This window comes from Verticillium dahliae, genomic scaffold, assembly GCF_000150675.1.
Source record: "Verticillium dahliae VdLs.17 supercont1.3 genomic scaffold, whole genome shotgun sequence".
NCBI lineage: Eukaryota > Fungi > Ascomycota > Sordariomycetes > Glomerellales > Plectosphaerellaceae > Verticillium > Verticillium dahliae.
The window spans coordinates 678,202-701,211 of NW_009276940.1; the positions used below are offsets into that span (position 1 = coordinate 678,202).

Genomic DNA, 23,010 nt, shown 5'->3' on the forward strand with positions numbered 1-23,010 from the left:
TCCGGATCTCCTGTCAGCTGGTCCTGATAATTGTTCCGCGGATAGCGAGAATGAAGTCTATGGCTTTCTCCATTACGGGGCATAGTCGGGTAAATGAAAATCACAATGGTTTCTTATGCAGAACCGGTCGCCATTTACAAACTCCGCGCAAAGGCAATTTGATTCAATTATGCCTCCTCGATGCATTATGAGTTGCGCAGAACCCTGGGAAGACAATTCGAGGGTGCGCCAAGGAATCGCTGCACGTTGCGAAACAAGCCTTCTTTGCGGAGAGCCTATTGGAGACAACAACTTACTGAACTGACTTCTCCAATATGGCCCAGCCATTTATCCCCTTGGTCTTGTAATGAGTAACATGTCCTTCTTCTTGCGTATAATCAGTCCAAGGCTTCGGTAGCAGCTGAATACCGCCGTCGTGCGGGTGCCTCTACTGCCGAGTAAACTCCTAGAACTACTTTGAAAATATAATTGAGATGTTGAAAAGCTCAAAAAGAAAGGCTCCGCGTCTCTGCACTTGGCTAAGCGTGCTAATTGAACGCAAAAGTTACCAACGAACCCTACTGCCAACGTTATCGATTCGCCGTATTTTACTCTCGGCCATGTGCCCTCTTCTAGCTGTGCTTCCGCTTGCTACGGATGCCACTTTCTCAACTTCTGCACGTCCGCTTCCCCGCAATCTATAGACTGTCTCTTTATCGGCACTGAGCGGCAACTAGCCAAATTATGGATGATCGACGGGGTTCGTCTGGGGTGATTGCACTTCCGAGAGATTCTCCGCCTCCTTGCCCAGTCAAGCCATCTGCCGATGACGACAGATGCATGAATCTTCGCGTGCTGGTTACGAATGCTGAAAGGATAGCTTCAATGAATCGGGTTGCAGTCCCAATTGATGTGGTCTGCCGTCAGAGTTTCCGAGAAAGACTCCGACACATTGCAGGTGTCCGAAACACTCCTGTTATTGAGACTTCACAAGGCTCTCATCCATGGCCATATAAGAAGACATCGCAAGCCGAACACTCAACATGGCAGCATTCACTTCTAGTTTGCCACTCATCTTGGTCCGTCACTCAACACTTCCACAGCACTTGATTACCAACCCTTAACAATGCTGTCTCAATATGTCACTCTGCTGGCCGTCTACCTGATGCCTGTTCTGGCAGCCCCTCAGGCCCAGGGTCTCCACAAGAGGGCCGTCAGCTGCCTCTCAGTCGGAGCAACTGCCACTGCTCGGTGGACCAACGCCGCAGGGCAGAACTGCACATTCACTGGCGTTGTTGGAAGCAACTACGGAGCCAACGGCGCCGGCGCCGGAGAGTAAGACTATTGCTTGACACAGGATATTAGTATAGCAGCCTGGCTAACGCGGGCCAACAGTTACTCCTGCAACGGCCGTTGCGGTGCCGGTTGCACCGGCTCTTCAGTCGGGAATGCGTACACGCAGGACTGCTTCTCCCATGACATTTGCTCATACTTTAACAACGCCAGCGGCGGCGCGAGGTGAGTTGTGACGTGAGCCTGGGGCGCCGAGAATGATACTGATTGTTACGGCCAGTGACCCCAACTGCGGCGCCGCTTACAACGCGGCCGTGGACGATACTGCTTTCGGAACTCTCAATGGCTGCGGTCGTACTAACCCTTCCAACGCGGTCTCTAAGCCGTCGACGAGGCCTGTATGTCAGTGAACGCCATGGGCAGATGTTGTTGCCGCGCGGAAAGTGAAAATGGGTACAGGCTGTAACAAGTACCAGGGTTGGGGATACCCAAATGGTCTCGTCTGGGTATTATAGGGGAGTGGATATTTGGCTTTCTGAGTTGCCTAGAGGGAACCCATAGGCTGAAATGGGTTGACCTAATCACCCATAGAATTTATTTGGGTTTTGGGCGGGTTTGCGTTCTTACGCTAAATCTCTGGGTACCTAATGGGTCAGAATCTTTGGATATTCCTGAGCCTAATAGTGCCGCCCTCGTCAAGGCCTGGGTCGCTTGGACACTCGGGTCAGGACGTTTTGTAGAGGTGAAGTCACGCCGGCTTCGTCTCTCCGTGAGTCGCCTGACCGCCGCTCCCCAATCTGGCACCGGACGCGATCGCGCGCGATATCTGTTCGATCCTGGCCGTATTGTATTTCTTCTCCAGCACCTCTCTGAGCGCTCGGATCGGAGCGTCAACACTTCCGCTCGGAAACAATTTTCGCGCGCTAGCAACTGCAGCGGGCCATCTGCGTCGATCTAGATGTTGGTTTTATAATTGAACATGTAGAAAGCCGGCCGGTTGATTCCCGTGAAATCATCCTGCCCGTAACTGTTATCCAATTATTCCTCGGGTTAGGCCTGGATCGTAGTCAGCGAGAACGGTGCCGACGTAATGCTCACTTAGACCACCTGCTTGAAATATGGTCGCCGGATTTATCATTGCCCGAACCAGTGCCTAGCTGGTCTCCAGCCAAACGCAAACGGACGGACCTCAGAAAGCTTCGACGTGATACGCAATCATGCGTTCGTGATTCTTCGTTTTTTGCGCTCATATTGCTCATCTTGTACTTCACTAATCTTCCTTAATAATCGTTCAATCTGTCAGGCGACCCTGCGAAGTCGCCAAGCAGGGGGTCGGCCAGGGCCTAAGGGCTACGAGAAACGTATACATATAGGCTACGGAGGGCCCTCTAAGCTACGGAGGGCCCTCTAAGCTACGGAGGGCTAGAATTCAGATATAATCCGAACCCCCTACCTATCTTCTATTTACTGCGGACCACGTATGGAAGAACTCTTCACTCTGCTCTAAACAATGCTCTGACACAATCTTAGCTTCGATGGCATTTCGCCTGTGTTCAAGATCCTCCTTTTCTTTTCCATACCCTTAAAGTAGCAGGCTATAATGAGACTTGGGTGAGCCTTGAATGGAAATCTGGTGTGTTGAAGCTCTATCTCCATTATGTCCAATGACGGCATTCAAATGCTCGGCAGTAAAGCAAACTAATCTCTTCGCTTTGCGCTGAGACTCAAATACGCTACAATAAGGGATGGGCATATGAGAGACGACAAGACGGGGGACTACGCATGGCGGCCCGGTGGCCGAGAGGCCCAGCTCGCAGTGGGGCCAATCCACCACAATTGGCCCAACTCCAGAATGCAAAAGTCATCAACCTCCCCCGCCAAACTCTCACCCTCACCAACCCCTGTCTCATGCCCCTCCATCACATCACGCCCACCATGGCAGACACCGACGACGTCGGAGGCCTCTTCAGCATCGCCATATCCGACAGCGAGGACGAGGCCAAGGCCGAGGAGAAGAAGCAGCGCGCCGGGCAGACGGAAGAGGAATTTCGGGCCATCAAGGCCTCGTACAAGGCCAAGATTGAAAACGGCGAGGTCAGCCAGTCCTCTCTCCTGTCATGCGTGCCCCTGTGGAGTGATTGAGGAGGCTGACCGGCTGCTGCAGATTTGGATGGGCATCTCGCTGCCGCTGGAGGAGAGCGCCAACAAGCCGGTGGCGCAGGAGCTGCTGCACGCTGTGGAGGAGCTGTATTTCTTCCGCAGGTATGAGGAGGGTGCACGATTTGCGAGGAGGGTGCTTGAGACCAGCAGCAGTCTGTTGGATGATGAGCACAGGGAGGTGTTGACGTTGTACGAGAAGAAATGTTTGGCCAAAACAGGGGATATTGAAGCGAAATGAAACCCGTACAATGAATGCATGCAAGCAAAGCGAAATGACCTGCTATGGGTTGTTTTCTGAAGTGGTATCATTAGCTTTGCCTTTCCCTGAGTGTCGATGGGCGCATGAGCAGGGTAGTACGTGTCCATCCATCGAAGGGATCATAAGAGACTCGTCATAAGCCTGCAAATATCGTTGACAGCTATTGAACAACAAACCGTCAGATGAGTCACTCGACAAGTGGCACGCAAGGTGGTGAGAAGGCAGATTGGAGAGTCTATTATTCTCAGAAGCTCTATGCTTCCTCTAATGTGCTAACGCGTGGTGAACGCGCCGCGGCTCTATGCAGTGTATGGGGTATTCTCGACGCCAATTATACAAAAACGGAAACGCTTCCCGAAACCGTTAAAAAAATCATGCCCTGCCAACGCCAGTTGTTTTGTGTCCCTTTGTCTAACCCGTCCCATTTGAGGTACCAGCATCTGTAGCCGGTGATGCCTTTGAACGCTCACAAGTCATGGAGAAAAGTTGCTCGGTCGAATCGTGTCTGTGTGGTGCGTGTGTGGTGCGCGCGTCGTCCAGTCGTAGTGTTGTACGAGTGGCTTACGCAGTCGCCCTCTGAGTGCCCATCATACGCTCGCGTTCGCGCTCCTCGGCAAAGACGCGACGGCTCATCTCGAGAACGGCCTCGAAGCCCTCGCGGCCCTTGGACGCGTTCTCGTTGAAACGACTAACAAGCGAGTCCTCGATGCTGTTCTTGATGCGCTGCCAACCGCCACAGAGGGCGGTAACCTTGGCATCCTGAACAAACTGAGTTTGCGTAGGGCTCAGGGGCTTGTAGACGACGGTCTCTTGAACGGAAACCAGGTTGGACCATGTCAGGTTCTGTGAGACCATGGTGACAGTCTTGCGGGCGGGATCAACGTAAGACGTCTCGTACATATAGGAGACATCCATGGTGTTGCCCATCAGCGACTTGAGCCACTCGGGGGCAGTCTGCTTGCAGGTGATGAGACGCTCGGTGCGAAGGATGCCCGACTCCGGATCGACGCGGCGGGCGAGGGTATCGACAGCGATGACATGGGTCGACTTGTCGTTCCACGGGCAGTACTTGTTCCAGTTGGCTGTGGAAACTTCCTCCCAGGAGTAGTTGAATGTGACTGAGTTGGAGAAGACCTTCATGGTGGCGATGGCTCCGAGAGGAGAGCTCGCTCGCGTGTTGGTGTTTGTAGCAGAGAAAGTAGGGCGACAGTCGAGCTGGAGAAGTAATCGAGTTGTCGTGTGTGTGGTAGGGTTGGTTTTCGTGTAGTTGGTGTTGTAGGTTTTGGTAAAGCTTGGGTGACTCAAGTTTCTTTGATGATAATCGATGATGTTCGATTCTGATCTGTAGAGGGTCGAAGGGGGATTGATTCCCTTTTGACGGAAAAGAGTGGAGGAGGTCGTGTGCGGGTTTTTTAGGGAGCGGGCCAAAATTTTCTGGGATTCCGGAGAAGGGGAGGCATTCTCTGTCTTGTGAGTGGCGCTTGGGCGGGCACTTGGTCATCTAGCACCCTTTGGGACTAGCCTCTTCAGGGGTGGGAAAGGACCGGAAGAGATGGTTGCTGGACGCAGCATGTGATTGGCCCACTTTGGTACGCCGGCGACTTCCTTCACTTGCTTCCCCTTCCTGCGTCGCTCCCGACGTCCGAACTTTCGCCCCTTCCCCCGCGCCAACTCCGATTTTACAGCGCCTGGCGCCTGCTGATCGGTTCGAGAGCCATCCTTTGAGCGCCCCCTTGGAAGCGGCCGGACCGCGGAAAAGATGGGTCCATGTCGCCCACGCCGTTGATCATGGAGCGAACTCGGCCAAGCTGGACCGGATGCCAGATCCAGGTCCAGGGTCCTCTGCCATCGTCGGCCGCTGACTGGTTAGCCGCGGCAATACCTGGTTGGCCGCCTCCGCATACCCACGGCAATCTTTTCCCACTGTATATTCTCCATTACATCACACATCGCCAGCTATCATCATCCGCCACCTGATGGCAATGATGTGCAGCTGCAATTCCAGGGTCCTCGTCCATCTCCTACGATTAACCCAGCCAACCAGCCAAGCCAGCGTTCTGGAAGCCACAGGGTCATTCTTCTGGACCAGTCGCTCCGGATCATGACAACTTCACGCAACCAACCCACAGCATCAAAAGCCCACCACCTACGTCACAGCCACGCGCATTGCAACAACCGCATTGGCCAAATTGCGTTCTGCCGCAATCATCATCAGTTCTTTCAACACTGCAGTCAATTGCGGATTCGTCATCAAGAAATCGACTTTCGTGTTATCTGTCCACCCTAGTAGTCCTCTCCTCTGCTGATCACTTCCTTCACCGTAGGCCGAATCAGGATTGTCTGTAAACCAAGTCAGCACATACTGCATGTTTCTGGCATCCACAAGACGAAGTCTGGAGGGGGATCCCCAACTTACGTGTTCGAATTGTGCCGTGTAGGAGCCCTTCTTGTCCACCAGTGGCGGGTACGCCTCGACGATTCCGGCGCTCACCAGGTTGTTCAACTAAAATGCCTCGTCAGCTGCAATGTCGGACCATACTGCCGCACAGAATCGGGACCACATACACCTAGAAGATACTTCTCCTGCCCCAGACGGTCCAGATACCGCCGGCAGAACGGCAGCGTGCCAAAATTCTTGTTGATCACGTTCAGCAGCCTCTTGGCCGAATCCAGGCGCAGCGGCACGTTGGAGTCGCCGCGCTTGGCATAATGCGAAACCTCCATGTCGTCCCGGACGTAGCCGTTGCCAGTGCTGCCGAATGTCTCCACGGCGAACACGTCGCCTTCCTCCATCTTGGTCGTGTCGTTGCTCTTCACAATGGGCACGCTCTTGGCGCCGTGAATGCTCCACCGCTCAATCGTGTGGCCGTTGAGGTTGCGGATCGACTTGACGGGGTACGTTGTGCCGTCAATCTCAACCTCGTAGCTCTCCATGACCTCCTGGATGACGCCTCCGATGTCACCCACCCGCACGTCGATGCCCGCCTCCTTGACACCGGCGTTTGTCGCCTCACGGACGGCTGTGAGCAGGTTGTCGTACTTGGGCTCGAACGCCAGCGTGAAGGCGCTGTCGACGATGCGTCCGTTGACGTGCACGCCAAAGTCGACCTTCATGACGTCCTCCTGCTGCAGGACCATCTTGTTGCCGAGGTTGGGTGTGTAGTGTGCCGCGCAGTGGTTGATGCTCAGACCGGTCGGGAAGCCCATGCCGCCCTTCAGCGCGTCGCCCTCCTCGAGACCCCAGTGGCCCGTCAGCGCGCGCACGCCGTCCTCGATGCCCTCGGCAATCTCGGTCAGTCCCTGACCGGGCTTGATGTTCTTCTGGGCCCACTGGCGGACCTGGCGATGGATCTCGGCGGCCTCGCGGTAGTCGGTCAGGAAGTCAGAGTTGAGGTTGTCCAGGTGGCGCTTCTCCTCGTCCGTTGTCCGGTAGGCGTTGTCGTTCAGGTACTCGCACTCCTCGCCGACGGGGTAGTTCTTCTGCGGGAAGAGCTGCGACAGGAGGACGCGGGGTGGGTCGGACTGGGCTGTCGGCGCCTTCTTCTTCTTCTTGTTCTTCTTCTTCTTTTTCTTCTTCTTAGCGGCGCCCTCACCGCCGGCGGCGTCGGGGGCCGCAGCGCCCTCGTCCTCCGAGTCGTCGCTGTCGTTGTCTACCGCATGGCCGTCCGGCGCTTCCTTGCCGTTTGTGGTGGCGGCCTCGCCCACTGGAAGGGGATCAGCTGCGGCTCCTCCATGACGGCGGGGGCCCATTTGTGGTTGCACGAACCTTGGAGCTCCTTGAGAGCTTCGGTGGGAGCTTGGGCAGCCATGTTGGCGCTGTGTCGTATCAGTAGCGTGTAAGTTGGGGTGTGGTTGAATGTGGGAGGAGAATTTGTCCCCCACCTGCGGTTATCCAAGGCGCGCGGGGCAGACCTCCTAGATGCAATACAAGCAAGCTCATGTCGGTTACATGAATATCCGTCACATCATTTGTCGCACGCTGCCAGTCAGGTTGTTGCATTTTGCTCCACTCAATCAGGCTCCCTAAGAACTCTTGCTCATCGCATGCGGGTATTTCTTCCCAGACATGCACAGTTGTACGCGATGGTGATGTGCAGTTACGCTTCCCCTAAATTTCCCATGCCCATTCTGTTCCTCTATCTGTGGCTTGCTTTCCTGCCAGGCCTGCAAGCCATTTCAAAGGCTTGAAATGGCTCAGGAGGCTAGTCTGTCGGGATCTGAAACGTTCATAACTGGCCTGGAGCAACATGCAACCCTGGAGCTATATTCTTGATCTCTGGAAATCTACATGAAGACAGCCTAAGGATGTCCACTGCACCACGTACTGTCTGGGTCAAGGTGCGCGCATCCTGATTTTGATGGAAATTGTGTCCAGAGAGAGGTTCTGCGAGAAACTGCTTCCCTGTCCGACACCGATGAGAGTAGAAATCAACTTGGTATCATATTGCAGCTCATTCAAGCTAGCCTTTTCAACTACAGACTGGCATAAAAAATGGGTTACGTCTCGAAAAGAGCGAGGCCATCGAGTCAGACGACAAGTCCGAGCATGCTGGTTGAATCTCTGCAGCGTAATGGAAGCAGCTTAAGATGTAGAGACCTCTCCCCAAGGCCTAGAGGCATTCTGATGAAGCTTTGCGACCATGGGGAATCCAGCGGTCACTCAGCTGGCTCATCTGGCTTGCCAAGCTGAGGCCTGTACCTTTGCGCTCTTGCAACGCTTTGGTCCAGCGCTGCGAGTCATCGATAGGCTTCCCATTGCCCGTCAGGCCCAAAACCTCCATGAGCTCGGGGACCTCGGCATGGTCGCGCGTCGAGCGCATTCGGTGGCACCAAGTGATGCGCTTCTCCTCGGTACTGTACTTCGCGTCGCCACCGTCATCATGGACTGAGCCGGACGGCCTCTGTGTGTCCTGTGCTGTGATGGCATCGCCAAGTGTCCGATCAACCTCTTCGGCTTGCGGTGTCGTGACTGGCGTCATGAGATCCATGGGTTCGAAGAGGAACTCGCCACCAACCTGCTGGAAGTCACCGCTCTTGGTCGCCAGGCCTGTGGTCACCTGCTTGAGGCCTTGGATAATGGAGGAGCCTGTAGACTTGAGCATGCTCTTCTTCATGTAAGCGGGCTTCGATCCCAGGTCCCAAGTCCGCGTCATTTCAAACTTCTTGTAAAGACTGCGGGTCGGGTCGGTGTAGATTGGGAATGGACAATTTGTTGTTTCCGCGTACATCTGAATCAGACCCGGGTCACCACAGCCAATGACAGTGATGAAGGTACTGACAGGCAATCGGAGAAGCGACTCGGTGGTAATGGACTCGGAGACGGCGCGAAGAAACTCCTGGCAATTCTAGAGCTCGTCAGTGGTCTGCGTGATTGAAGGGTGCCATCGGCGAGACTTACGCCACAGAAGAAATGTCGGACGAAAATGAACAGCATGCGGCGTGCCACATTCCGACCACTGTGCAAACTCTTGAAGGTGTGCGTTTTGCCATGGCGATCGAGAAGCACGTAGTTTTCGACTCTCCTGATCAGCTCAGTCGAGGGAATCTCGTTATTGGTTTCAATTTCGCCTTCAAAGTCTTTGGGCTTGGAGGTGTCGACTTCAACAGATGTTGCTCTTGTCGAGCTATCTGCTCCTTGTGTCGCCGGCGTGGTTGGTGATTTGGAGCCTTCTGCTTGAGTTGGCTGAATAGATGGGTCGAGGGTTTGATGATGCGCTGTGGACACTCCGAGAGTCTTATCTGCCTGCGATAGGCCCTCCGATGCGGCATTTGCAGGTAGAGGCGCCTGGTGCAGAGGAAGGCTGGCCGTCGTAGCTTGGGAGGTGGTGTCTTGGGCAACGGCTGGTGGTCCTTCGATGGGTGCAGTCGTCGCCTTGTCCTGGTCTACTGTTGACGGCGTCGCGCCGCCTGCCGTTGTGGGGGTGGGCTCCGCTGTAGCCATAATGTCCGCAGTGAGATCGATGGCCAGCGTCTGGTACAGTTGAAGAGGAAGAATGAATAGGTAAGTTATTTGCAAATCGACGAGCCGAAGAAGAGGTCCTGGAACACCCTGGAACAAATGATGATGTAGACTGGAGGCGCAGCAGGGACAGGCCACCGACCCCAAGTTATGTGAGGGTCCAGGACCCCTGGACGCAAAACGATGCGGTCAGACCAGGATCTGGCACCACCAAGTCGACTGCCGATCTAGCCAGCGCCCAGTCAGACGTGCAGGCGGTTGCACGACAGTAACATAATTTCTGCCAAAAACCGGGAAGCAAGTTGGGCGGTGGCATTCTGTAGCGAATGGCAGTGTGGTTTCGGGCATCGTCTTGTTTCCTGGTTGTTGGATGCCTTTGCTGGTCGTTGGATGCCTCCCACAAGCTGGGTTGGTGTTTCATTGCTGTATGAGGTCATCTTTCCCATTGCAATACTCACGTTGGGTAACCGCCCGCCTCTTTGCAATGGCGCTGCTACCAACGATCGCTGAATGGCAAAGATACATTGACCACGGAGGAGCTTCCTCGCCCTCGAGTATACTCCTGCCAACGTTTATTGGACACGGCCTTTGATCGCCCGTTGTCGTGATTCTGGATGATGTGCCAAGGAAACCACCTGCAGGAGATCAGCAGAGGCTCCGAACTCCAATCTGCCCCAACCCACATGAGGGGACGTTGTGTGTGTCGGAATTGCATCTTCAAGCACGAAGTGGTTCCTTTGAGCACGCGTTGGACCTGAGACGCTCACGTATAGACCAATTTCAGGGCTGACCTGTACTGCACCTGACCACCAATGAGTAACACTGGCGCTGGCTTGTGGCTGGGCAGCTGTCATGGTCGTTCTTTCCACATAAGTAAATCTCACTGGGACACACTGGGTCATTCTTTCTCCAAGGCGCAATACGCTTTCCTGTGCGGGCCAGAAGCAGTTGACATCTTTTTTGAGAAAAATGTCACTCTCAGAATTCCTGGTCTATCATACATTACCTTACTCACGCCGGCATCCTGACCCAAAGCTCATGTAAAGCTCCTTAAGAGAGCCTGATAAGCTGCATCACATCCCCATAAAGCACAAGGCGTCACATACGCGATAACTATTCCATTGGGTTTTCAGAGGTGTTCCCACGATGCAACAATTTTCGCGGTCCCCTGTCCGATCCTCAAAATCATTCCGGCAGCCGCATCACGGTTCTGCGATACCTACGCCACGCGATACCGAAAGGTCCAACAAACGTGGCACGGGAAGCCCTCTCACGTCTTTTCGGTCTCGTCTGTTTGGCTATGATGACCTCAACCAAAGCCGAAGTCTAGCTGGCTCCGAAGTCAGGAGACCAGGTCGCGACAGGGAAACCCACCCGTTTACCCCTTACATTGCAGTCGTTGCAGACCATGAAAGAACGGAACTCCAGCCTAATCGGCCGTTCCGTAGTGCATTTGAACACGGCAGGTTTACTGATCGAAAAGCTCGTCTGAACCAACCGCAGGACGGGGTATCCCACACTCCGAAAGACATTACCCCTGCCAAGTGTGAGGCCAGCCCACTACTGCAGCTTCTCCTCAAGCCCCAACATTCTGGTACGGTATATCCTTCGCGTGTTGAGAAGCGACCCATCCGCGGCAGCAAGTCTGGCGAGATAGTGAATGATATTAGGCACAACTACCACAAGGCGACACAGCCGCTTCGGGAGGCAGCAGCGCGCGCATCCGCCGTCGAAGCACCCCGCCAACCCCCGGCCTCCAATGCAAAGAGCATTGATGAGCTCAAGGGTAAGCCGAACTTTATATCCGTCTCATGAATCTGTCAGAGCAACGTTTGCCAGGTCTTAGAAGAGAGGAAGAGAGGAAGAGAGGAAAGAAAGTGAGAAGGGGACTTTGCTGATCATAATCGCGTTGAACAGACCGCTACGGCGAGCTGAGTGCAGCCCTACAAGCTGACGTGTCCGCCGCTCTTGACGACAGCCATGCTGCCCTCGCCGAGCGCGTGTCCGTCCTCTCCGCAGAGCAAGGAGAATTCCTCAATCGTTACGCGGATCTGACCGTCGACTTTGGCCAGCCCCTGTCCGAGAGCTACGTCTACGACCAAGAGCGGGAAGGCGACGCTCCCGGCGAGAAGATCTTTGTCGGAGATGTCGTGGCCGAACTACAGGAACACCTCGTCGAGACAGAAAAGCTTCTCGCTGGCGAGTGGGAGCGGTGGGACGAGTGCAAGGCCGCCGAGGAGAGGGCAGCTGCTTCCTTGATCCAGGATCTGCAAGCCAGACCGGACCTTCCCGGGAGACTGGACTGCGAGGTGAAGAAGTGGGAGAAGGAGATGCAGAGACTCGCCAAGAGAGCTGCTGACAAGATGTCCCAACTTGAAAAGGTGCGTGACCTCATAACCACTGCTCGCTCTGGGACGCTGACGGTTTTCACCCCGAAGTCACTGGAGAGGGAGCGCAACGATGCGATTCGGCGGAGCGCTGCAAGTTTCGAGCTTGAGCTCAGACAGTTCCACTGAGGAAAGGACAAGTCTAGAAGATGATGCATTGGGCTGTCTTTTTTGGTGGGAGTCGGAAATGATTGCTTCATACATGGAGGGAAACCTGAAGCGGGGGTTATGATGGACGGATGTTACTGGAGTTCTTGGTACTCATCACAGGGACGAAGCACGGAAATGGCCGAGAAAAATCTCACTCGCAACGCAAAATGTATGAATCACCTTTAATTGTCTAGGCATCTAGGCAGGTAAATAGCTCGTGGTCGAACCAATCGACTCCAACCAACTCATCTGTGTATGTATATGCCGGCTCACGTGCAACTCATGCCATGCAACCCTGATGCCGATGCCAACGCCACTTTTCATGTGCGAAATCAGCACACGTTGCCTGCCAATCAATCCGTCAAACAACCAACCAACCAACGCCGGGCCAATGAACCTCCTCCGCCTGTCTCTCATGAAGTGCAGCTGTCCCCTCCCCCCTTTCTTTTTCCAAGCCTGCTTAGGGTTATCTCGCCCCCGCCATTACTCCGGCGGGCAGGAGAGAAAGGAAGAGCAGAAAAGATTGCTTCGCATGTTTGTCGCGCGAACCCTTTTTCTTGCCTTTTTCCTGGCTCTTTTCCGCTTTTCGCTTGTTTCGCATCGCTCTCCCTTTACTGCTCCTCCTGGACGGTGACGGCCCACTCGTGCTCCTCGCCTCCGTACATGATGTCGCGCATGTAGCCCTTGAGCTTGAGGGTGAGCTCGCCGCCCTCGCCGGAGCCCATGCCGATGTTGATGTCCTTGCTGCGGTGGTGGATGAGGGAGATGGGGCAGACGAAGTACTGTGGGCGTCGCATGTCAGCATTCGGGTTGGCGTGATCGAAAAAACAGAGCAAGATAAAGAGGGGGGTGAAAAACTCACGGCGGTGCCAGTGGCAAAGGACTCGAGCAGGCGGCCCTCGGCGTCGGCCTCGATGACCTCGTCGATGGAGTACTTGCGCTCGACAACGTTGACCTCGCCGGCGAGGCGCTCGCGGGCCAGGGCGACAACGCTGCGGCGGTTGACGCCGTCGAGGATGAGCCTGTCGTCCAGGGGCGCCGTGACGAGCTCAATCTTGGAGGGGTCCTGCTTGCTCTTCCAGGCGACGAAGAAGTTGCTGGCGCCGGCCTCGGTGCAAAGCTGGTCCTCGCCGTAGAGCCAGAGGATCTGGCCGAAGCCGCGCTTGCGCGCCTCGACGGTGGCGGCCAGGGAGGGGCCGTAGTTGGCGCCGACCTTGGCGTAGCCGAAGCCGCCGACCCAGGCGCGGACCTGGTCTTCGGGGGACGTGTGCAGGCGCATGCCGCCGGGGGGCGAGTCCATGCGGGGCATGAAGGAGACGATGATGTAGAGCATGGCCTCGGAGGGGGCCTGGACGCCGAGCTGGGACTGGGTGCCGATCATGGTGGGGCGGATGTAGAGGAAGGAGCCCGGGCGGTCGCGGGGCAGCCACTTGGGGCCGTCGACGGCGAGCAGGGCGTGCAGCAGCTTCTCGAGCTCGGCGGGCGGGAAAGCGGGGAGAGAGATGCGCAGGGTCGACATGAGCATGCGGGCGGCGTTGAGGCTCGGGCGGAACAGGCGAAGGCGGCCGTCCTCGCCGCGGTAGCACTTGAGACCCTCGAAGCACTCGGTGGCGTAGTGGAGGACCGAGGCGGTGGGCATGAGCGAGAGGGGGCCGTAGGGCTTGAGCTCGGGGGCGGCCCAGCCGGTGGTGGCATTCCAGGTAGCGGTGATCATGTGGTCGGTGCAGATGGTCTCGGTGCCCGAGTTGGCGACAGCCTCCGAGGGCACGGCGCGGGGGTTGGTGTTGCGGGTGAAGACGAGCTTGGAGGCGTCGAGCTCGGCGGGCTGGGAGACCTTCTTGCCATTGGCGTCAGCGCTGACGCCGACGGCGCTGCCATTCTTGACAGGCAGGGCGTCAAGCTTGCGCTCAATGGCGGAGGAGGTCAGGTCGACGTCCTGGACGCCGGGGGAGACGGCGGCGGGGGCCATGGCGATTTATTCGATGTATTCGAGGTCCTTTGGCTTGTGGAAGGGAGGATGGCGTGTTGATGGGTCGAGTCGAGGGAGACCAAAGTCGATGGGAGATGTTGGAGGGATACTGGAGGTGGAAAATTTCGTAGGTCAAGTCAAGATTGGAGGGAGGAGAGGAAACAAAGAGTCTTGTACGAGGAAGGAAGGTGTTTATTGTACCCCGTGTGGATTGTGTGAGTGTGTCAGTGACTGATCCGACCAAGCCACTACCACGGCCCAATGCCGGCTGGCTGCGGCCGAAGGTCAGTTCCGTCACTTGTTCGACGGACCCCCCTGGTCACGCCGGCCCCATGCCGTCCTTACCATCATGGTAATGCTCTCGCCCTCGCCCTCGCCCTTGCCATCAGCCAGCACGCATGCCCATGCCCATGTCCATGTCCATGCCCATGCTGACGTCTGAGCAGGGAAGAGACAGGTGACCGTGACTCGAACGCCAATGCTTACTGCTACCGGTGCTCGTTGGCATGGAAGATAGTAGGATGAGTACAGGTACAGGTGAGGAGTGGGTCGCTTGGCGTCGACGGCAGGGCGCGGCTGATAACAGTCTCTGACAATAGGGCGCCGAGAGAGCCCTGCGAGTTTTTGCAGTCCGAGATCCACATTGCCATGTCGTGGAGGGGGCGGGGCGGAGGGGTATCCGGAACCCGATGGAGGGATGGATGAATGAGTGGATGACGGCGATGGCGAAGGTGAAGGCGATGAACAGGAAAAAATTGCAGAACCTCCTTCCCAGGTTAGATGCCTAAGGTACAGTTTTCAAGTAAGGTAGGCCAGCAAATTGGTGGCCTCTACCAGTTGCCAGCCTACATCTGAGGTGGTACCGGATGTTCCCCACTGCCGTCTAGGAGCCTTGCCTCTCGCTCTTCTTGTCCGCTCACGTCGATGCGTAAATGGATCTAGATGGGGACTGCCGCTTCGGTAGCACAGCATTGAGAAGAACGCTCCCTAATCCGCATGGGGCCTTGTCTCTTGCCCCTTTTCTCTGGTCTGCCACCGCCGCTCCCGCTCCACACCGCCCGTTGTGCTCACCTGCTGAAGGGCACCTGCTGAAGGGCACCTGCTGAAGGGCACCTGCTGAAGGGCACCTGCTGAAGGGCACCTGCTGAAGGACAAATCGCAGCCAACAATCGACGGCGTTCGAAACCCCTCGGTCCCCTCAACACCCAATCGGACGGATCGTGTGTGTGTCGCATGACCCGACCAAGCGGCCAACAAGCGCGTGCGCACGGCAGGTTGATAACGACGAAAAAAATGAACACCGGGGAACTACCATGTATCATCATCTTTCCCCCCCCCGACGCGGAACCAACCCCTCGCCGTGGGTAGCCGCAGCTAGGCGGGCAGTAGCGCAGTCGTTGAGTGTGCGGAGGTCCATCAGCGGCCGGTGTGGGTCCGCACACGATGCCTCCTTCCTTACCTTCCAAGCCTTCCAGAAGCCTCCTTCTATTGCTTTCCTCTGCTCCTGCGCCTGCTGTGTTTCCACTACTTGCTACCACCACCGACTGCCCGATTGGGGAGGCCAGATGAAGCATCGTCACCCGAGTACTTACTTACCTTATCAAGCTGTAGGTACTTACCTACCTCTTAAGGTACCTCCCTAAGACATGAGCGGCTAGCTCCCTAATACGGCAGGCTGCCGTTGATGCTCCCAGTGCCGATCTGACACGGCTTGGTCTCGATCCAACTCACGCCATCCACGTGCAATCAGGTCCCCATCTAGAAGGTGCCCTTGAACCTGTGGGTGGCACAGCATGAGTGGCTCACTCTGTCTCCCACTCTACCTATCCAGGTGCACGGGTGTCTTGGCATGCCAAGCACAGGTGATGGACCAGGCTGGCCACGGGAGGGCATTACTGATCGTCAGTACAGCATATACACATGAACGCGCAATCTTTGAATCCATCACCGTGTTGGGCAAGCAGGAGTTGCTTGAGCGCCTCGGGCCGGACCTCTCGTCAATGCCGATGCTAAAGTCAACGTCTTGTCGGAGATTTAGCTCGTATGACTCAACTGAGCAGGCTTTGTTCGTTGACTTGCCTGCTCGAGTCCTCATCACCAAGTAGCCGGATGCATGCGAGCCCACCGACGACAGCAAACTGATTGACCTGATACGACTCTAGCTGTATCAGACCACAGAGCACTCGAGCGGCTGCGTCTATGAGGTCCTCAGAAGTCAGTATATTAAGAGAGTCTTCTAGGGAAGTAAGTGGTGGGAAAATGGTGCGAGATTAGCCAACGTAACGAGCAACTTGCACGACGATACTCGCCGTTGTGTTTTTGGACCTTTTGTAGAACTTACTTATGGGGTGTTCTCAAAACACGAAACGGTCATGGTGTATGAAGGGGAAGGGAGAGATGACTTCCACGCCGTTTCTTCGTGGCTGCGCTCGCGTTCGATTGCGGCTTCAAGTCTTCTGGTGTGAGGCGCATGCTTGTTGCCTTTCTGTTCATAACATTCGATGGGCGGCAGATGAACAGGCTGAAAGGGACACAGAGAACGAATCATTCGAGCTCGACGGCGAGAACAGAGCATGGCCGAGACAAGGGGCAAAGTCTTTGAATGAAATGGGTCCTTGACAGTCTTTTTCTGTCTGAAATACAAAGATGATGAACAATTCGACTGTCTCTTTCAGTCCAACGAATCCCATCGCTCTGTCAGATATCGTCAAACACTTCAACAACCGCGGTATTCCTTGCGTGGCATGGGGAGGCTCTGCCCTGGACCACTTTGGGATCCGTGGCAGTTCCACGATAATCCCTGTACCCCTCGACTGCTATGTTTTTGCTTCCCATTTAGTCAGAGCTGATCATATTTATAGGGCCATCATATTGTCGTCCCCGACGACGTGGCGGAGGAGGCGAAGGAGGTCCTCCAAACACACCCCTTTCTCCGCCCCTGTCCCCCCGAAGACGACCGGGGGGGGGGGGGGGGGTGCCTCCACCGGGGAAATCAGGATTAAAAACCTAACCTCCTCCCCCATAGGGACTACGGGGGTTGTCCCCCACCCTCCCAATGTATCAGCAGTCCCAAGTCCTGGGGGGGCATGCCTCCCACCCCCCCCCAGTTCCCCCAACCCCGTGGGGGGTTGGCCTTTTTCCGAAGATTTTTTACCCCGACAAATCGGGACTGCCTGGATCGGTCCCCTCCCGTTCAGGAGGCTGGCAGAGTCAGGAAATACATCCCGTCATTATTCATAGGTTCCACTACTATGTTGAGTTGGTCATGAGTGTCTTGGCCCGCCACACGGGCTTTCAATCATCTTCACACTCTGCGTTGGCTTTGGAGCTCTCCGCACGTGCCCTTGATCTGGGTCGGAATGACGCGAAACGGATGGATCCGGTCTTCTACGACCTGTGGGATAAAGCTCACCGCATAGAGGGCCGTAACTTGCTCCCGATTTACCATGAATTCACGGTGGCGCTGGGCGAGGTCTGGGACCCCAATCGACCAGATTTCTAGGGGCGCCTCTATTTCTGCTCTCAATACGAAGAAGCTAGCGTAGTCAATGGCAAGGCATTGCCCCTCTCTCCAAAGAAGTGAGTGGTAAGGGCGTAGCAAGCTTGACTCACACGCAACACACCACAGCCATTACCATGAGAGACCGCTGCACAGTCTTCACACATCAAAGAATAAAATCCCACACAGTCTTTACCTAAACAATATGATCAGAAAGTAGGCGTCCGTGATATGGGGACTAATGCTGCAAAATGTGAGCATAGCATACAATGTATCTACTTCTGGATCATACCATCAATAGCCCGCCCTAGAAAGCCAATTTCCATCTAATGTCGCCCACCGGCACGAGATGGTGATTGTCTTGCGTTGAAAAAGGGTACATGACCAAAGTTTTCGAGGGACCTTTAGGGTGCAAATCTGAAAGGTCGGTGGATGTGTCCCTTGCATACAACAGCCAGCCATCTAACTTGTGAACAGATCTTGGCGTTGTCTGACGCTTGAACGTTCTCAGTCTCAATCTAAGATGCAGAGCTTGACAGGCAATGAATACAAGTTTGAATGGCAACTTGAAGATGCTGATATGAATTAAACGTTTAGCGAGGGCGAGTGACCCGTGTTTTGTTGTTTCTGCGGTGCGTCATCAGTCCTCTCCGGACAACTTCTTTCCAGACCCGCTCGGTGTGGAACCTGTTGAAGGCCGTTCCCGTTGAAGGGCTCAACCAAGGGGCGCCCATGCCGTACCCCAAACCATGTTTAAATGGTTCATCTTAGCAGGCTGTGAAACAACCTGCTGTTGGCATCTGCCGTGGTTGAATTGTGCGTGCTCATCTGCAACATCGCCTGGCCATTTAGGCTCGGGTTTCATGTGCTCATGCGTCAGCGCGCTGAGCTTCCTTCTCCTGCTGTTCTTCCTCCAGCAACTCGCGTTCTCGAGCTGCTGCTTCCATCTCAGCTTTGACACCCTTCTTGCGCTGCCGGGCCTCATATAGATCTCTACTCTTCATGATGCGTTGTACGATAGTGCCGGCGTTGACTTCAGAGAATTCGTGCGCGCCAATTTCTTTCATGATGCCCACTTCTCTTGCTGCCGTGTACGGGTCATATGTCAGGGGCATGAACGCAGTTGGACCGTGGTACAGGGCATCCGGCGTGCCCCATGGCAGCGAGGTCAGATATGTCTTGGTGGGCGTGAACGGCGCCCCAAAGACCACGGCGTTGACGTACTAGGGACGCTTGTCAGCAAATGATCTTCCAGGTGAAGAGAATGCATCGGAAGAGAATGCGGCTTACTCGACACTGCAAGACGCACAACCCCCGTTCGTAGAGGTTCATGATTGGGTAGTTGATGCCTTTCCAGTGGTTGATGACCTCGTCGTCGTGTATTCCGGCAACAACATAGACGGGTGGGTAGTCGCCCCCTTTGCCGATACGCTCATTCGTGGCCTGCTCCGAGTACCAGCCGTCTGCGCGGGCGAGATCTTCCTCAGCCTTCCATACGAGACGCAGGAATTCAATGTGTCCACTAGAGAACAAGTCGAAACCACCGTCGACGTAGACAATGCGCTGGCCAAGACGGGGACCTGTCCCTCCGAGGAATTGCGTAAATGTGCCCTTCTCCTCCGTATTCGCCTCGACCCTGGCTTCGGCCGAGGCGGACCAGAACCAAACATCAACGCCCGGGGCCTTGCCGGTCTCGTCCGTCGCGTACAGCTTCATCCGCTCCGTCATGGCCTCGCCTTCGGCCTTGATCTCATCTGGTGTGCCATGACCCTCCTGGCCACGCAGTCGCTTTTCAAGCGACTTAATGAAGTGCGTGCGGGTGCAGAGAAGCATTCGGCCGACCAGGTCCGTCGTGGATATGCTGGGCGTGCGCTTAACGACCTTGAATCGACCAGCAGCCTTGACGAAGCGGTAGCAGTCCTCACCGTCGCCGTCAGAAGTGATGTCGTCGCCATGGACGACGTACTGGCACCCATAATGTGTGATCCAGTCCAGCTGCGTGACATAGGGGGCTCGCCCGATGGATTGCGTCACCCAGCGGCAGGCGTCGACAGCGGATAGGCTATGCGGGTTCAGCAGAGCACTTTCAAGCGCTGAACGATCTGTCGAGGAGAGACCAAACGAACCGTTCTTGCAAAGTCATGACCGTCGGGCCCTTGTTCTCGAGAATAGCCTCATCGGAGTGGACACCTATGTACAGTTCACTACCGAGCTGGCGGGCTTGCACGATGGCTCCAGCATGTCCTTGGAGTGTATGGTCAGAAAACACATTACTTCTTGGATCGGTTTCGCGGGTTGAAAGGTTACCGTGGTGAAAGAAGTCAAAGCAGCCATCGATCCAGACGCGCTCCTCGTACACCTGGGGAGCCGCGTCTCCAGGCGGGACCTGAGGGTCGGACGCCGTCATGTTCCGGCCTGAAATCGTATACGTGGGTCGAGAAATGCCGAGAGGAAAAGGTATCGTGTCGCATGCAAGACAAACGGTTGTTGTTTGAATTTGTGGACGCAGGGGCCGGGAAATGAAGGCAGCCAGAGAGCAGTTGATGCTGGCAGGCCACGGTGTGGGTGGTGGCCTTGTCGGTGCCATCCTCTCAGTGATTGGCAATTGGCGATCAGTGAGGGGCAATCCCTACCTGGGTACCTGCCTGGGTGCCTACTTGAGGTGCACCGACGAGTCGCTCTTGCAACGGCACTGGACAACACAGCGCCCCGGGGCTACTGCTCGCTCTCAGGAGCATCTCTTTCTTGTTTTTCTGTTACTTAAACAGGTACCTCGAGTAGGTACCCTACCTGTGTGAGGGTTTCGCTCCTTCATGCCTTGTCGTCGTACTTCAGGATCTCGTTGTGGTCCAACGCTCGACCCATTGGGTACCTGATGGATTGACCTGTCCAGCCATCAACATCAAGCCATGCCCATTTTACGGCAATGCATGGCCATGGCCATGTGCACTCCGGTTGAATGTCCTGCACCAGATCGACAGGCCGAACCACCAAAAGTCCAAGAAGACTGGTGGCTGACTTCATGTGCCTTACACTGCCCGTGAAAGCCTCCCCTTTTTAGGCACCTTCGGCAAGAGAGCTACAGACAATTGTCGGGCTACGGCGGCAGTAGCGTACCACTGAGGATTGAGTCAGCGCCGTCTGTTCAACTCTTTGGAGTCGCTGCTGCACCCTGAATTCGTGGAGTGGGGTAATCTCGTCCCTCAGCAATGCTCCGACACTGGGGCCAATCCATCCATCCATCCGCTGATCAGACGAAAGAATCCAGCCAGTCCTTCTTCTCGAACCCCCCCCTCTTCCGTCACGAAATACTACTCGACGAATCGCCGGCAATGCTCGACAGCTCTGTCAACCCCTGAGAAACGTCAATGTTCAGTCACCAACCCTCTTTGCCTGACGATACTCCTGCGCTTGTCGCGACCATCCGCCACCCACGCAAGTCGCCAGTATTCTAGCGACGTCCTTGCGCAAATTACGACCATTCCAGCAAACGTTATTCTACGTCCTGATAGGTGCGAAGCACCTCGGCCTGCAATCTAGTGAAAGACAAGGTGGAGGAGCGCTACCCTGCTGCCGCTTGCTGCCTACCGATTCGAGGGTCGTCCGACGAACCTGCAGTAGATCTGGACTTGCATCGCATCAGGTGGCCGCCCAGACGACCACCCCCTCGACGCCCGCCCGTCTGGAAGCGCGCAGGCCCGACGTCAGCGTCCACGCTTGCCCACGAGCAAGCCTCCCCTGTCTTTGCTCTAAACGTGGGAGGCCAGCCCGCACCAATCTCGAGACATGCAGAAGTCTGGCACGACACCCACCAGCAGCAGCACGCCCTTCTTCTCGAGCTCCTTCTTCTCGTCCTCCTCAACGACCAAGTCCCGTCCTGGGACCGCATCTGGCGACCCTCCCTCGTCCTCTTCCTCCTCCCAGCTGCCGCCGCCACCGCCACCGCCATTGTCGCAACATAATACCCTCACCAAAGACCGAAAAGGATCCTTTGGCCGCAAGACGTCTTTCAGCTCGCCCTCGAAAACATCCAAGCGCCGCGCGAACAGCAGCTCAGGAGGCGGTTTCAATGTTATAGTCACCGACAGCAAAGTACCTCCCGCCCTGCCGGACTTTGCGCTCGCTGCCGCTGCCAAGATCTCGAAGGACACCGATGCCATACAAAGCCCGGCAAGCGCCGACAGCTTCTCCAAGATGCTCGGCAGAACGCCCACCGGGCAGAGCAGCATGAACGACAGGCTGGCGGCGCCCCTCAGCGCCAATGCTGGCATGTGGGCTGGCAGCGAGGCCGCCGTTGTTCACCTTCAGATTCAAGAGCTCGCGAAGAAGCGCATGGCGACTCTGGAGTACCTGCGTAAGGCGTAAGTCGCCTTTGGATTTCGCCGGCACGATAAAAATGTCTGCAATGCGACAGCAAAGCTAACATACAAGATGACAGACACGAATCGCGTGTTTACTGGTTTAACACTGTCGTCTTTGAACGAAGCGACCTTCAACGATTCCCGTACTTTGATCCTCGAAAACTCGCGCGACGCGCCACCAACTATCTCCTTCTCGGCTTGTCGCTACCCACAGTCGCAGACCTCAACTCGAACACACCACTCGACTTTCTCCGTAGTCTCAACGTCCTTCTTCAAGAGTTCGAGTCCTTTCAACAATTACACGGCGAGGCCGGTTCGTCGTCGAGCTCGCTGTCACGCGCCCGGCTGCCGCAGATGTTTCGCCGGGGTCCCGTTGGCAAGTCGAGACGCAGCAATAGCGGCGCCAACGACATTGGCGTGCCCATGGATGACGGCATGAGCGGAGGAATCGGTGGCACGCAAAATGCGAACGTCGTCAACTTTGCGCACAGCGAAACAGACCTCTTGCCCGGCGAAGAGTACACACTCCTTCTTACGCCAGCGCTGCCTTTCGAGCCCGATTACTTTGAGACGTTCGCGACGCTGTGCGACGTGCTTATTGACACATACACAAAATTACTCAGCCTGATGCCCACCCCTGCGGTCGCCACAGCGCCAGTAGGCGAGTTGTTCGCCAAGGTCGATGGTAGGGTGCGCAAGATCATCGTCCAGGGTGCAGTGAAGGAGTTCGAGGACCAGAGCAGGGCTCATGTCAAAACAGAGATGGCGAACATCAGTAAAGTGGTGCTAGGAGGACTGATGTGATGAGCACTGTGCGACTTGGATAGAAGGCTGGAGTCAACTGGCGTTAGACTTTTTTACGTTTCAAATACCACATGCCACACATGAGTTGTTGATTCATTTCAGTAGTTGATTCTTACGACCGAACAACATAGACAGTCCAGTAGAGACCAGGCACACCAGTCATGCATGGTCCGCTTGCCGAGCAACTTGA

The 23,010-nt window shown here is 55.7% G+C and overlaps 9 protein-coding genes across 9 annotated transcripts; 4 read left to right on the top strand and 5 right to left on the bottom strand.

The window, feature by feature from the left end:
* Positions 1-1,105: 1,105 nt before the first annotated feature.
* On the top strand, positions 1,106-1,787 carry VDAG_01839 (uncharacterized protein; the record flags this gene model as incomplete). Its single annotated transcript, XM_009657868.1, has 4 exons — positions 1,106-1,314; positions 1,375-1,497; positions 1,553-1,670; positions 1,749-1,787. 4 exons carry the CDS (start codon positions 1,106-1,108, stop codon positions 1,785-1,787), a joined length of 489 nt encoding a protein of 162 aa, XP_009656163.1.
* A 1,420-nt stretch (positions 1,788-3,207) lies between these two features.
* VDAG_01840 (uncharacterized protein) lies at positions 3,208-3,670 on the top strand (the record flags this gene model as incomplete). Its single annotated transcript, XM_009657869.1, has 2 exons — positions 3,208-3,366; positions 3,437-3,670. 2 exons carry the CDS (start codon positions 3,208-3,210, stop codon positions 3,668-3,670), a joined length of 393 nt encoding a protein of 130 aa, XP_009656164.1.
* Positions 3,671-3,906: 236 nt separating this feature from the next.
* On the bottom strand, positions 3,907-4,983 carry VDAG_01841 (MSF1 protein). Its single transcript, XM_009657870.1, has one exon. The coding sequence runs from the start codon at positions 4,829-4,831 to the stop codon at positions 4,253-4,255; it is 579 nt and encodes a 192-aa protein (XP_009656165.1). The 5' UTR covers positions 4,832-4,983; the 3' UTR covers positions 3,907-4,252.
* Positions 4,984-5,908: 925 nt separating this feature from the next.
* Positions 5,909-7,500, bottom strand: VDAG_01842 (methionine aminopeptidase; the record flags this gene model as incomplete). The annotated part of the gene is made up of 4 exons (XM_009657871.1): positions 5,909-6,031; positions 6,108-6,194; positions 6,257-7,395; positions 7,458-7,500. 4 exons carry the CDS (start codon positions 7,498-7,500, stop codon positions 5,975-5,977), a joined length of 1,326 nt encoding a protein of 441 aa, XP_009656166.1. The 3' UTR covers positions 5,909-5,974.
* Positions 7,501-8,287: 787 nt separating this feature from the next.
* On the bottom strand, positions 8,288-9,632 carry VDAG_01843 (uncharacterized protein; the record flags this gene model as incomplete). The annotated part of the gene is made up of 2 exons (XM_009657872.1): positions 8,288-9,036; positions 9,090-9,632. The coding sequence occupies 2 exons, from the start codon at positions 9,630-9,632 to the stop codon at positions 8,302-8,304; spliced, it is 1,278 nt and encodes a 425-aa protein (XP_009656167.1). The 3' UTR covers positions 8,288-8,301.
* A 1,164-nt stretch (positions 9,633-10,796) lies between these two features.
* On the top strand, positions 10,797-12,166 carry VDAG_01844 (uncharacterized protein; the record flags this gene model as incomplete). The annotated part of the gene is made up of 2 exons (XM_009657873.1): positions 10,797-11,436; positions 11,568-12,166. The coding sequence occupies 2 exons, from the start codon at positions 10,797-10,799 to the stop codon at positions 12,164-12,166; spliced, it is 1,239 nt and encodes a 412-aa protein (XP_009656168.1).
* A 632-nt stretch (positions 12,167-12,798) lies between these two features.
* VDAG_01845 (branched-chain-amino-acid aminotransferase) lies at positions 12,799-14,156 on the bottom strand (the record flags this gene model as incomplete). The annotated part of the gene is made up of 2 exons (XM_009657874.1): positions 12,799-12,969; positions 13,050-14,156. 2 exons carry the CDS (start codon positions 14,154-14,156, stop codon positions 12,799-12,801), a joined length of 1,278 nt encoding a protein of 425 aa, XP_009656169.1.
* A 4,368-nt stretch (positions 14,157-18,524) lies between these two features.
* Positions 18,525-20,197, bottom strand: VDAG_01846 (ethanolamine-phosphate cytidylyltransferase; the record flags this gene model as incomplete). Its single annotated transcript, XM_009657875.1, has 3 exons — positions 19,782-20,197; positions 18,946-19,717; positions 18,525-18,878 (listed from the first exon to the last, which is right to left on the bottom strand). Exons 1-3 carry the CDS (start codon positions 20,060-20,062, stop codon positions 18,525-18,527), a joined length of 1,407 nt encoding a protein of 468 aa, XP_009656170.1. The 5' UTR covers positions 20,063-20,197.
* A 1,244-nt stretch (positions 20,198-21,441) lies between these two features.
* VDAG_01847 (uncharacterized protein) lies at positions 21,442-22,820 on the top strand (the record flags this gene model as incomplete). The annotated part of the gene is made up of 2 exons (XM_009657876.1): positions 21,442-22,016; positions 22,094-22,820. The coding sequence occupies 2 exons, from the start codon at positions 21,442-21,444 to the stop codon at positions 22,818-22,820; spliced, it is 1,302 nt and encodes a 433-aa protein (XP_009656171.1).
* Positions 22,821-23,010: the final 190 nt, after the last annotated feature.